The sequence below is a fragment of the Orycteropus afer genome, unplaced genomic scaffold (genome assembly GCF_000298275.1).
Source record: "Orycteropus afer afer isolate SDZICR_OR568_19922 unplaced genomic scaffold, OryAfe1.0 scaffold00208, whole genome shotgun sequence".
NCBI lineage: Eukaryota > Metazoa > Chordata > Mammalia > Tubulidentata > Orycteropodidae > Orycteropus > Orycteropus afer.
Genome location: NW_006921795.1, coordinates 247,471 through 262,107, shown reverse-complemented (window position 1 = coordinate 262,107; position 14,637 = coordinate 247,471). Strand labels below are relative to the sequence as shown.

The 14,637-nt window shown below is 38.1% G+C and overlaps 1 protein-coding gene across 1 annotated transcript in view; it reads right to left on the bottom strand.

Moving 5' to 3' along the window:
* Nucleotides 1-14,637, bottom strand: part of RALGAPA2 (Ral GTPase activating protein catalytic subunit alpha 2) — a 479,248-nt gene that overhangs the window by 217,956 nt on the left and 246,655 nt on the right. The window contains 1 exon segment of the mRNA XM_042781969.1: nucleotides 3,020-3,203. Coding sequence (XP_042637903.1) covers nucleotides 3,020-3,203 — 184 coding nt within the window.

The following is a 14,637-nucleotide window of genomic DNA, read 5'->3' as shown; positions in this document are numbered from 1 at the left end:
CTCAAGGGCAAGGTTCAGAGTCTCTTCTGTCATCCACTTTGGTCTTCTCTTCTTTTCTTTTTAGTGATCTCTTGCTGGTCACCTGAATATCCTCTTTGGTGAAGTGTCTATTCATGTCTTCTACCCATTTTTAAATTGGATTGTTAATCTTTTTGTTGTTGAGGTGTTAAGAGTTTTCTACAAATTTTAGAGATAAGTCCCTGTCAGATAAGTAATTATCAACAAGTATGAATTTGTTTCTGTCATTTTGTTATGTGCTTTTTCGTGGTGCTCCTGATTTCTTTGTTCCATATAATTTTCTGTGCTGAGCTCATTTTGTTTATGAATCATATTATTACTTCCCTTGTTGCTATTGTTTTAGTATTTGCTAAATATTTGTGCCGGTCCTCTTTTTCACTTTGATGTGAAGGTGTATGATTTTTCTTTGAGGTGATTTATAATTTTCTTCCCAAGTTTAGAACACTCCATTCTATCTTGTGGTTGTCTTGACTTCCCTACAGTTTAGAAATTCTGTAACTACACCTTTTTTTTTTTTTACCCTCTTTTTGGTTTGTAGTTGTCCTCATTTGTCAATGGATGGCTCTGATTCACTGTTTACAATCGTGTAGGCCCATTTACTTTGGATACTTCTATACCTGGGTTGGTTTCTGGGTTATGTCATCACGTGTGTTAATGGTTGGTTGCTGTTTGTGGCTGTTGGTTCTCTGTCTCAAGAACTGCTTTTAGCATCTCTTGTAAGGTTAGTCTGTTTTTAACAAATTCCCTTAATTTCTGCTTATCTGGAAATGTCCTAATTTCACTATCATATTTAAGAGACAATTTTGCTGGGTGTATTAATTCTTGGTTGGAAATTTTTCTCTTTCAAGGTTTTATACATAACATCCCATTGTCTTCTCACCTGCATGGTTTCTGCCAAGAAATCTGAGCTTAGTCTTATCAGTTGCCCCTTTTCGTTTTTCCTGTGCTGCTTTCAGGATTCTTTGTCTTTGGTTTGGGTGAGTTTGATGATGATATATATCTTGGTGATTTTCTTTTGGGGTCTATCCTGTTTGGAGTTTGCTGGACTTCTTGAATGGATATGTTCTCATCTTTCATCATACCAAGGAAATTCTTTTCCAACAAGTCTCTGACAATTTTCTCTGTGGTTTTATTTGTCTCTTCCTGTTCTGGAATTCCGATTACATGTAGGTTGTTCCTTTTGATGGTATCCCACATGAACCTTGGGCTTTTTTCATTTTGATCTTTTTTTCTGATTGATCCCTTTCTAAAGAAGTATTCTGTCTCACTAGTTCTCTCTTCCATTGATTCAATTCTACTCCTTGGCCCGTTCAATGAGTTATATATTTCTGAAAATTTAATATTAATCTTCTGGATTTCTGTGTGTAGATTTTGTATTATTTCTAATTTTTCATTTATTTTGTCATTTTGTTCTTGTATTGTCTTTTGCAATTGTTGTAGGTTTTTTTTCTGTTTTCCTCCATTTTGTCAGTGTTTTCCTTGATCTTTCTCTCAATCCATTGAAGGTACCTAAATACAATTCTTTTGAATTCCTTATCAGGGATTTCCAATGCTGCTTTTTCCTCAAGGATGTGTTTTGGGTCTATATCCTGGTCACTTGTTTCTCCTGGATTATCTTGCTTCTTTGTGTGGACTTTGATGCTCTGTTGTTTCTGAGGCATTGTGACCTTTTTGTGTTTATATTTAACTGGTGATTGTATGTTGAAGTGACTTGCCTGCAATTTTGTTTTGTTTTGTTTTGTTTGGATGTTATTTACATAAGCAGGGTACTTTGCTCCTCTCTTTGCTAATTGGCAGCACTTGTACACTCACCACCTGTCTCCTTTCCCATTGTCAGCCTCCCATATGTCCCTGCTGTCCTTGGCAAATGGAGCCTATTCTTAAGGTCCCTGGAATCTGAATGAGAATCTTGTCACTTTAAAATCCAATATAGCTAAAAATTGTAAACATTCAAAATTGCTGCATCCTTGGTCACTTTAAATATCCAAAATGGCCACCGCTTGTAAACAATCAAAATGGCTGCCAGACAGCCAAAAATCCACAGCTCAGGTTGTCTCCCTCCTTGCTATTTCCCTTCTTAGTCATAGGCCACTAGCACAGTTGTCCCTGCAGCCCTTGCCAACCAGGGCTGATCTTTAAGTCAGTTCTTACAACATCACCTGTAAATATTCAGGCTGTTGGTCCCATCAGAGTAGCTGACAGTCCACTGCTCTAACAATCTCCATACTCACTGTTTTAATTGAGGTTTTTCCACTAGTTGGTGCCAAATCCACTTCTGTATGCATCCCTTTCAAAGCTCAGGGTTCTGGGATTATCTTCTGTTATCTCTTGTCAACTGGTTTCTCTTTTCTTTGTTGAAGAGGGTCTGTGTAGCTTATCTGCCTATTCCTCCATCTTACCAGAAGTGCAACACATGTACATTTTGATGCTCATTTCAAGGTCCAGAGATAGGTGTTGTCATTCTGGAGAGTCCTGACAATACCCACCATACCCAAAAATGAACTTTCTGCTCAGAGTAGAATAATCTTCACATTGTAGCATGTCAATTCCCATCTCTCTTGTCACAATGCTCTGCTAGTCTGGAATACTCTAATAACTCCTTTCAAAGCCCGCCCACCCTTCTAATTCTGGCTTGGAAAGCTCCCATGTCACTACAGGTACAAAAATTAGTCCTTCTATATTAATTCTGTCTCTCTCATTAGATATAAAGCTTCCTGGAGATAGGAAGTGAGTATTTTTTTGTTTCCAGAGGTCTGACTTAGGTAGACTCTCAATAATAAAAAAATCTTTGGATTACTAAGATGGGAAAAGAAAGAGAAGGAGGAAATCATGTAGAAAAGAAGAAAAAAGGAAGGCAGAGTTTATCATCATAAAGGATTCTGGAAACCAGGATTTCAACAACTAGATTTTTTTTTTTTTTAATAACAAAGCAAGCATGGACATATGGCTACAATCTTTCCTTATTCTGCTTGTAAGAATTTATATTCTGAAGAGTACTCACCTGCTTCCACAGTAAGCAGGTTACCCAGTTCCACTGATGAAGGATATCGGACTGGCTCAGAATTCTTAACATTTGCCAGTGGCAAAAAAGGGTCATACTCCGTGGATGACAAGTCAGCCAGGGTCAGTATGTAGTGACTCTGTTGGGTGTATGTGCTTGAGCCACAAACACAGCAGTGCAGGACCTGTAAAAATAGAAGTGGGTATATGCCATGGATGTTCCCAGCTCCTTACAATGTATTAACTGCCATAGTACTGAGAAGGTAGGGTTCCTGCTTGGTAATATTTGACATCAAATCCTTTGCATTTTAAAGTATCTGTTTGCTATTAGGCAGTTTATTTTGCTTCTTTCAAATCAATGTCAATAAATGTACCATCAAGGAAAAGATAAGCAAAATATAAAGTGCTTATTTCATCATTCTGTGTAGCTGAATATAGCTAAGTCCTTTCCCAGTCTACCAGAGACAACACAAGTAGAAGGAACTACATTGTGAGATGAGAAGTAGCTGGATATAGATAAATACCATCCATAGCAGAGGGCAAAATGACAGCAATAAAGATCATTTGCCTACTTCATAATCATTCAGGATTTTAGTATAAATAAATCATGACTCCATGGATCCTAATGGCTAACTAAATATAATTTTTAAAGTATAATTTAATATAAAGTAAATTTAATATAAAATTTTTAAGTATTCTTATTTTCACAATATTAGTTTCTTAAAAGCTCATTAAACCAAAAACTCAATGCCATTGAGTCAGTTCTGATTTATGACAACGTCACGTGTTATAAGAGTGGAACTGTTCCATAGCTCATTTGTTATTTAAAAATTTCAGTTGAGTGAAGTTCTATCTACTGTTGCTTGTGCTTTTGTGTATATATAAGCTATACAAATAAAAATAACCTGGAGCATCTCAAAATGTATAAATGAAGTAATAATTGTACTAAATTTTACATTTTTTATTATAAATTCAAGGTAGCAAATAAGTCTGATTTTTACAAAAATCAAGGAAATACTTTAGAAACCAAGGAAACATCTTTGGGCTAAATATATTTATACAAAGCAAATTCACTTTTAGATGACCAGATCTGAATTAGTCACATGGCAGGAGGCCTTGTGGTAAGGTATCTTTTGTATATGGCTAAAAAGTACCATGAATTATAGCCAGTAGGGAGCAGCCACCTGGATATGTTGTCTCCCTAGAAAAAGAGCAGTAGAGGAAAGTCTCTTTATAGTAGCTCTTAACATAAAAATTGAGCTTCTGTTGTTGAGAGGATTAATTTCTATTAGTCAACATGCAATAAATTAGAAATGAAAATTAAAACTTCAGTGCAATACCACTACACATCTAACAGACAGAACCAAGTATTAGAAAGTATGTGGAGGATCTGCAACTCTCAGACACCGTTAGTAACAGTGTAAAAATTAGCACATTCTGGAAAATTATTTGGCCCTCTCTACTAAAGCAGAATACATATATTCCAGTAATCTTTGTCCAGAAATATACCAACAGAATAGATTGAAGTGTTAAGTGAAGGTCTATCTACTTCATGTTTTTGTATATAAATATATGTAAGTCATGTGACACAAATCACATGGAGCATCCCAAAATGTATAAATGAAGTAATAATTGCACTGAGTTTTATATTTTTGATCATAAATTCAAGAGACTAAACAAAACTGATTTTTATGAAAATAAAGGCAATAGTTTAGAAACCAAGAAACATCTTATCTATCAAAAAATATGCACTAGAATGTTCACTGAAGACTGATTTTATGGCCTAAACTACATGAATGTCCATCAATAGTAAAATGGATAAACAGTGATTTATTCTCACTGTGGAATATGTTACAACAATGAGAGCAAAAAATCTACAACTATTAAAAAAAAACCCACAACTATACAAAAGTATGACTGAATCCTTCAAAAAATAATGTCAAGTTAAAGATGCCAGACACAAAAGAGTACACTCACAATATGATTACACTTGCATGTAGTTCAAAATTAATTTATGGTATTGAATGGTTCATACAATGACATCCATGGGTGTACATGTACGGGGCAGTGACTAGGAGGAGACACGATGGGGACTTTTGGGATGCTAGGGATGTTCTGTTTCAAAATCTGAGTGCTCACTTTGAGAAAATGAATCAAGCTCTTCAATGAAGTCATGAATCATGTTAACCAAGAGGTGACTTTAATAGTGGTAAAGCAATTTCTAAAATAAGAAATCATTTAGGAAAGATGAATTTAAATGATTGTGGTTAATTTACTTGTCTCATGCCAAGTTTAATGTAGGATTAAAATTATATATAAGTCTGTCACTTTATCCTACTGTGGAGTCTTGCATGTTGTTGTGGTGCTGGAAACTATGCCACTGGTATTTCAAATACCAACAGGGTCACCCAAGGTAGAGAGGTTTTGGTGGTGTTTCCAAACAAAGACAAGATAGGGAGAAGGATGTGGCCAGGTCTACTTCTCAAAAAATTGGCCACTGAAAATTTTATGAATATCAGGAAAACACCATCTGATATAGTGCCAGAAGATGAGCTCCTCAGGCTGGAGGCAGTCAAAATATGACTGCAGAAGTGCTACCTCCTCAAAGTAGAGTCAATCTTAATGACATGGATGGAGTAAAGCTTTTGGGACCATCATTTGCTGATGTGGCATGACTCAAAATGAGAAGAAACAGCTGCATACATCCATTAATAATTGGAACACGGAATATATAGAGTATGAATCTAGGAACTAGAAATGTAAAAAATGAAACGGAACTCATAAAGATCAATAACCTAGGCATTAGTGAGCTGAAATGGTCTGGTATTGGACATTTTGAATAAAATAAGCAGATGGTCTACTATGCTGGGATGACAAATTAAAGAGGAATGGAGTCACATTCATTGCCAAAAAGAACTTTCAAGATTTATCCTGAAGTACAATGCTGTCAGTGATATGATAATATACATATGCCTACATGGAAAAACAATATGACTATAGTTCAAACTTACACACCAATCACTAAAGCTAAAGCTAAAGAAATTGAAGATTTTTACCCCTGCAATCTGAAATTGATGAAACAATCAGGATATAAAGATAATTACTGGTGAGTAGAATGTGAAAGTTGGAAACAAACAAGAAGCATAAGTAGGTAAAAAATATGGGCTTCGTGATAGAAAGGACACTGGAGATGGTGTGGTACAATTCTTCAAGACCAACAACTTATTCACTGCAAATACCTCTTTAAAACAACATAAATGGGGACTGTGCATATAGATTTCTCCAGATAGAATACACAGGAATCAAACCAATTACATCTGTGGAAAGAGATGATGGAGAAGCTCAATATCATCAGTTACAAAAAGGCCAGGGGTGGACTGTGGAAAGGACTATCAATTGCTCTTTTGAAAGTTTAAATTGAAACTGAAGAAAATTAAAACAAGTCCACCAGAGCGAAAATACGACCTTGAGTATAGCCCAAATGAATTTGGAGACCATCTGAAGAATAGATTTGATGCACTGAATACCAGTGACCGAAGACCAGAAGAGGTGGGATGACATCAAGAACATACATGAAGAAAGCAAAAGGTCATTAAAAAGGCAGGAAAGTAATATGTAGAAAGAGACTCTGAAACTTGCTCTTGAATAGAGAGTAGCTAAAGTGAATGAAAGAAATGATGACGTAAAAGAGGTAAACAGAATATTTCAAAGGTCAGCTCAAGAGGACAAAGTAAAGTATTATAAGGAAAAGTGCAAAGACCTGGAATTGGACAATCAAAGGAGAAGAACACACTCAGCATTTCTCAAGCTAGAAGAACTAAAGAAATAACTCAAGCCTTGAATTGCAATATTGTAGGATTCTATGGGCAAAATATTGAATGATGCAGGAAACAACAAAAGAAGATGGAAGGAATACAATCACCATAACAAAAAGAATTGGTTGATGTTCAGCCACTTCGGGATGAAGCATATGATCAAGAACTAATGGTACCGAAAAAAGAAGTTCAAGCTGCACTGAAGGAATTGCTGAAAAACAAGCGTTCAGGAATTGATAGAATACCCATTAAGATGTTTCAACAAATGATGCACTGCTGGAGGCATTTATACAAAAATTTTGGAAGATAGCCTGACCAACTAACTGACTGGAAGGGATTTATATTTGTGCCCATTCTGAAGAAAACTGATAGAAGAAAATAGGAAAATTATCAAACCATACCATTATTATCACGTACAAGCAAAATTTTGCTTAATATAATTCAAAAGTGGTAACAGTAGTACGTCAACAGGGAATTGTCAGAAATTCAAGCTAGATTCAGAAGAGGGTGTGAAATAAGGGCTATCATTGCTAGTGTCAGATCATGGCTGAAAACAAAGAACACCAGAAAGCTGTTTACCTGTGTTTTATTAATTATGCAAAGACATTCAACTGTGTGGATCAAAACAAATTATGGATAACATTGTGAAGAATGGGAATTCCAGAACACCAAATTGTGCTCATAAGGAACCTAGACATGGACCAAGAGACATCCATTTGAACAGAACAAGGGGCTATTGCATGGTTTAAAATCAGGAAGGGTGTGAATCAGGGTTGTCCTCTGCCATACTTATTCAATCTGTATGCTGAGCAAATAATCTGAGAAGCTGGACTATATGAATAAGAATGTGGTATTACAATTGGAAGAAGACTTGAAGTACTTACTGATGAAGATCAAAGTATGTAATACTTCAACATAAAGAAAAAAGTCTTCACAACTGGACCAATGAAGGTAATGATAAATGGAGAAAAGATTGAAGTTGTCAAGGATTTCATTTTACTTGGATTCACAACAACTGATGCCATGGAAGCAAAAGGTAAGAAACCATATGAAATATTGCATTGGCCAAATCTTCTGCAAAAGACTTCTCTAAAGCGTTAGAGAGCAAATACATCACTCTGAAGACTAAAGTGTGCATGACTCAAGCCATGGTATTTTCAATAGCCTCATATGCATGTGAAAAATGAGTAATGAATAAGGTAGACTGAAGAAGAATTGATGCATTTGAACTCATATTGATGAAGAACACTGAAGATCCATGAACTGCTAGAAGAATGAAAAGTAGGCCCTGGAGAAGGATATCATTCAAGGTAAAGTAGAGGGTCAGTGAAAAAAGGGAAGATCCTCAATGAAATGGATTGATACAGTGGCCGCTACGATGTTCAACCATGGCTACGATTCTGAAGATGGGGCAGGACTGGGCAATGATTCCTTCTGTTGTACACAGGATCACTATAAGGTGAATCCAACTGGATGTCACCTAATAACAAGAAGCCACAAAGATGACAGAAGTATCTAGTTAATCCTGACATAGTTATTAAAATATCTTTGACCCTTGAAGAAATCATTTAAAAGTGTATAATATATAATTTTTCTTTTGGTGATTAAAAGAATAAGCAATGGAATTGTCTCTGCATAATATTAATTCTCTCATGGACAATGTAATATGAAATAGACAAATAGATTAGATAAATAGACAGACAGATGAGTTTTTCAGAAGAGAGACTATTTAGGCCAATATAGAAGGCCCATGGCAAACATCACACCTAGTAATTGGGAGTAGGTGTGCATGTATGAAAAGAAGCTCTGGTCATGTAATGGATAAGGCATTTGGCTGCTAACCAGAAGGCTGATGGTTCAAACCCACCAGCTACTTCATGGGAGGAAGATGAGGTAATCTACTTCTGTAAAGATTTACAGCCCTGATGGCCCAGATGGTCTCACTGGAGACTTCTACCAAACATTCAGAGAAGAACTGACACAAATCCTACTCAAACTATTCCAAAACAAAGAAAAGGATGGAATCCTCCCAAATTCATTTTATGTAGCAAGCACAACCGTGATACCAAAACCAGACAAAGACATCACGAAAAAGGAAAACTACAGACCAATATCTGTCACGAATATAGATGCAAAAATTTTCAACAAAATCCTAGCAAACAGACTCCAACAACATATCAAAAATATAATTCATTACTCCAACAACATATCAAAAATATAATTCATTATGACCAAGTGGGGTTCATATCAGGTATGCAAGGATGGTTCAACATTAGAAAAACAATCAATGTCATCCACCACATAAATAAAACAAAGGAAAAGAACCACATGATCATGTCAATTGATGGAGAAAAGGCATCTGATAAAGTCCAATACCCATTCCTGATCAAAACTCTGAGCAAAAGAGGAACAGAAGGGACATTCCTCAATGTAATATAGGGCATATATGCAAAACCAACAGCCAACATTATTCTCAATGTAGAGAAACTGAAACCATTATCCTTGGGATTGAGAACCAGACAACCTCTTTAATCATTTATATTCAACATTGTATTGGAAGTCCTAACCAGGGCGATAAGGCAAGAAAGGGAAGTCAAAGGCATCTAAATTGATAAGGAATAAGTCAAACTATCCCTATTTGCTGATGATATGATCCTATACTCAGAAAACCTAAGAGACTCAGCAAAAAATCTACTGGAACTAATTGAGAGATTTAGCATAGTGGCAGGATACAAGATCAACATCCAAAAATCAGTTGGATTCCTCTACACCAGCAAAGAGAATGCTGAAAAAGAAATAAGGAAATCAGTACCATTTACAATAGCTACCAAAAAAATAAAATACTTGGGAATGTATCTTACCAGGGACACAAAAGATGCTGTGGTGGTTATGTTTGTGTGTTAACTTGGCTGGGCAGCCGAATGTAGTTATTCCCCATGGTGATATTGGTAATTAACTACATGGTGGAATGTACTGGAGCAGCTAAGAAGCTGCTTTAGGGATGTGATCTTCTTCCTGCATTTAAGAAACAGTTTTGGGAATGGTCTCTAGCTTATGGTACACTTGCACCCTGCATGTAGCCAATTCGTTCAGCAGCCTGCCATGCTCTGCCGATCCCATCATGACTTTCAATGGACTTGAATCAATGGCCTACCATGTGGTTTGGTAACATCAAGACTGTGTCATTTTATTTGTCCATCTTGGGCTTGTTAGCCTCAGCAACCACTAGCTGCCTGAGTGAAGAGATGCCTCTAGCTTCAGCAGGCCGGGAGCAAGAGTCAGAGCTAAAGCCCCTAGAGCCTGGCACTTTGAACTTGGACTTAAAGCCTCCAAATTGTAAGAATAAACTCCTGTTTGTTAAGGCCATCCCCTTGTGGTATATTCTTGTCAGAGTGGCACTAGGTAACCAGAACAGACATGTACAAAGAAAACCACAAATCATTACTCCAGGAAACCATAACAGCTCTACAAAAATGGAAGAACATACCATGCTCATGGATAAGAAATATGAAAATGTCAATTCTACCCAAAACAATGTATACATTCAATGCAATCCCAATGCAGATCCCATCAACATTCTTTAAGGATATGGAAAAACCAATTATTAACTTTATAAGGAGAGAAAAGAGACCTTGGATAAGCAAAGCATTATTGAAGAAGAACAAAGTAGGAGTCTCACACTCCTGGATCTTAAAACCTTCTATACAACCACAATAGTCAAAACTGCTTGATACTGGTACAAGAACAGACACATAGACCAATGAGATAGAATTGAGAACCCAGAAAAAAATCCATCTACCTATAGTCAGCTGATCTTTGACAAAGGGCCGAAATCCACTAAATGGGGAAGAGATTGTCTGTTTAATAAATGGTGTGGGCAAAACTGGATATCCATTTTCAGAAAAATGAAACAATCTGTACCTGACATCATACATAAAAACTAGCTCCAGATGGATCAGACACTTAAACGTGAAACCTAAAACTATAAGGCTCCTCAAGAAAAAAATAGGGGCAAATTTAGGGTCCCTAATACATGGCATCCACCTCAGAAACCCAAGGAGGTGTCTCTATGAGTTAGAGCCCACTCCACGGCAGTGAGTTTGGTTCAGCTTAACATATGGCATAGATAGACTATCAACCACAACCCAGAATGCACAAACATAAGAAGATAAAGTAGATGAATGTGACCTTCTAAAAATTAAATTGTTATGTGCTTCCAAAGACTGCTCCAAAAGAGTCAAAAGAGAATCTACTGATTAGGAAAAAATGTCCAGCAATGACATATCTGACAAACTACGTATTTCTAAAATTTATAGAAAACTCCAACACCTCAACAACAAAAAGACAAATTAAAAAATGGGCAGAAGACATGAATAGACGCTTTACCAAAGAGGATATTCAGGTGGCCAATAAACATATGAGGAAATGCTCACAGTCATTAGCCATTAGAGAGATAGAAATCAAAACAACAATGAGATACCATTTTGCCCCAGCACTAGTAACAAAATTCAACAAGAACAAACCAAAGAAAACCAAACTCACTGCCACTGAGTCAGATCTGACTCATAGTGACCCATCCTGGGTTTCCAAGGTGTTGTTGTTGTTGTTGTTATTGTTAGGTGTGATCAAGTCATTTCCAACTCATAGTGACCCTATACACAGCAGAATGAAATACTACCCGGTCCTGTGCCAACTCCATGATCCTTTTCCCTGGAAAAGGATGTATTCTTTTGATGCTTCCTGCATCATTCAATATTTTGCCCATAGAATCCTTCAATATTGCATCTCGAGGCTTAATTTATTTCCTCATTTCTTTCAGCTTGAGGAATGCCTAACATGTTCTTGCCTTTTGGTTTTCTAATTCCAGGTCTTTGCACATTTCATTACAGTAATTGGGTTTGTCTGCTCAAGCTGCTCTTTGAAATCTTCTGTTCAGCTCTTTCATGTTGTCATTACTTTTATTTGCTTTAGCTACTCCTCTCAAGGGCAAGTTTCAGAGTCTCTTCTGACATCCATTTTGGTCTTTTCTTTCTTTCTTGTATTTTTAATAACATCTTGCTTTCTTCATGGATGATGTTTTGATGTCATCCCACAATTCTTCTAGTTTTTGGTCACTGGTGTTCAATGCATCAAATCTATTCTTTAGAATGGCTCTAAATTCAGGAGGGATATATTCAAGGTCATATTTTGGTTCTCAGGGGATTGTTTTAATTGATTTCAACTTCAAGTTGAACTTGCATATGAGCAGTTGAAGGTCTTTTCCACAATCAGCTCCTGGCCTTGTTTTGGCTGAAGATATTGAACTTTTCCATTACCTCTTGCCACAGATGTAGTCAATCTGATTCCTGTGTACTTCTTTATTTGTCCTAGATTCATACTTTGTACATTCCATGTTCCAATTATTAATGGATGTTTGCAGCTGTTTCTCCTCAATTTGATTCATGTCACGTAAGCAAATGGAGGTCCTGAAAGCTTTACCTTATTCATCATTAAGAATAGTTCTACTCTGATGAAGCAGCTCTTTCCCAGTTGTATTTTGAGTGCCTTCTGACCTAAGGGGCTCGTCTTCCTGCACTGTATCAGACAATGTTTCCGAGCTATTCATAAAGTTGCCCAGTAATGTATCAGACAGTGTTTCTCTATTCATAGGGTTTTCCCTGCCCAATTATCTGAGAAGTGGATAGCCTTTTCCTTCTTCCTAGCCCATCTCAGTCTGTAAGCTGCATTAAAACTTGTACACCATGTGTGACCCTGCTGGGATTTGAAACACTGGTGGTACAGTCTCAAGCCTCACAACAACACAGAAGCCTCCACAGTATGACAAACTGACAGACAAGTTCCTCTGCCTTAGCTGTTGGAAACCTCTCTGCCTTTCCATTACCTGATTCCTACCTGGATCCTGCTGCCCTGTCGTCCCCAGTGGTTTCTTCCCTCTCCTGCCTCCAGGGGTGGGTCCCGTCTGCTGCCCCTTACCTGGATCCTGTGGCTTTTGTCGTCCCAGGTGGCTCCCTCCCTTTCCTGCCTCTGGTGGTGGGTCTTGTCTGCTGCCCCTTACCTGGATCCTGCGGCTTTTGTCACCCCAGGTGGTTCCCTCACTTTTCTGGCTCTGGGGATGGGACCTGTCTGCTGCCCCTTACCTGGATCCTGTGGCTTTTGTCATCCCTGATGGTTCCCCTCCCTTTCTTGCCTCTGGGGGTGGGTCCTGTCTGCCACCCCTCACCTCAACCCTGTGGCTTTTGTCATCCCAGGCAGCTCCTTCCATTTCCTGCCTCTGGTCGTGGGTCTTGTATGCCACCCCTCACCTCTACCCTGTGGCTTTTGTCATCCCAGATGGTTCCCTTCCTTTCCTGTCACTGGGGGTGGGTCCTGTCTGCCACCCTTTACCTGTATCCTGTGGCTTTTTTCATCCCCAGTGGTATACTATGGAAGTAGATTGCACAATCTTCCTTCTGATGAGGAGCTGGTAGGTTTGAACTGCCAGCCTTCTGGTTAGCAGTCAGATGCCTTAGGCACTACACTACCAGAGCTCTCATACACTGCTGGTGGGACTGTCAAATGATACAACCATTGTGGAAAGCAGTATGGAAATTCCTTAAAGAGTTGGAGTTAGAAATACCATTTGACCCAGCCATTCCATTGTTGTTGTTGTTGTTATGTGCCATCGAGTCAGCCCTGACTCATAGCGACCCCTCCTTGGGTTTCCGAGGCAGTATCACAACGGAAGTAGGATTGCCCAACCTTCCTTCCGAGGAGTGGCTGGTGGGTTTGAACCGCCAGCCTTCTGGTTAGCAGCCATTCCATTACTAGGTATATATCCTAAAGAAGTGAGAGCCAGGATAAGAACAGATATATACACACCTATGTTCATTGCAGCACTATTTACAATAGCCAAAAGATGGAAACAACCTAGGTGCCCAACAACAGAAGAGTGTATAACTAAACTATGATACATACACACAATGGAACACTATACAACCCTAAAGAATAATGTAGAATCTGCAAAACACCACATAACATGGATGAACTTGGAGGACGTTATATGTTGAGTGAAGTAAGTCAATCACAGAAGGACAAATACTGTATTAATCCATTACTGTACAAAGTCAAAGAAAGGTTTATATATGGAAGGAAATTTTCTTTCTTGGTTACCAGGGGTAGGAGGGGAGGGAAGGGAAGACTGTTAGATAGGTAGAGACAAGTATTGATTTGGGTGAAGAGAAGGCAATGTACCAAATGTGAGTGATTAACATGGTGGCACAGGGCAAGAAGAAGACATAGAGAGGTACATGGGCAGTACAGACAACAAAGATGAACCCTTTCATACATACAGTACTGCAATGTCAGTGAAGACAAACATCGATATATGGGTGGATAGCTGGGAAGATAGGCTGAACTATTAGGTATGTCTACGCAGAGAGAAGTGTGCCCAAGACCATGTATAGGGTTGGCAATGTTTGTACAAGTGTATTTGTATGTTCTGTAAGAATTTCCAGGTATATAGTAGAGTTGACAAGGTGTCCCTTGTCAGGTTGTAGTCACCTCTTGGCCACAGCCAGCTACCCAGAAGGAGCAAGTAGTTGGACTTGTGGGCTCGAGACTATAGTCGCAAGGGACATCCAGCTCAATTGGCATAACACATTACACAAGAACATTGTTCCACATCCTCCTTTGGTGAACAGCGACTGGGATCTTAAAAGTTTGCAAGCACCTCCCTAACTCATTTTATGAAGCAAGCATAACCTTAATACCAAAACCAGGAAAAGACATCACCCAAAAGGAAAACTACAGACCAATATCCCTCATG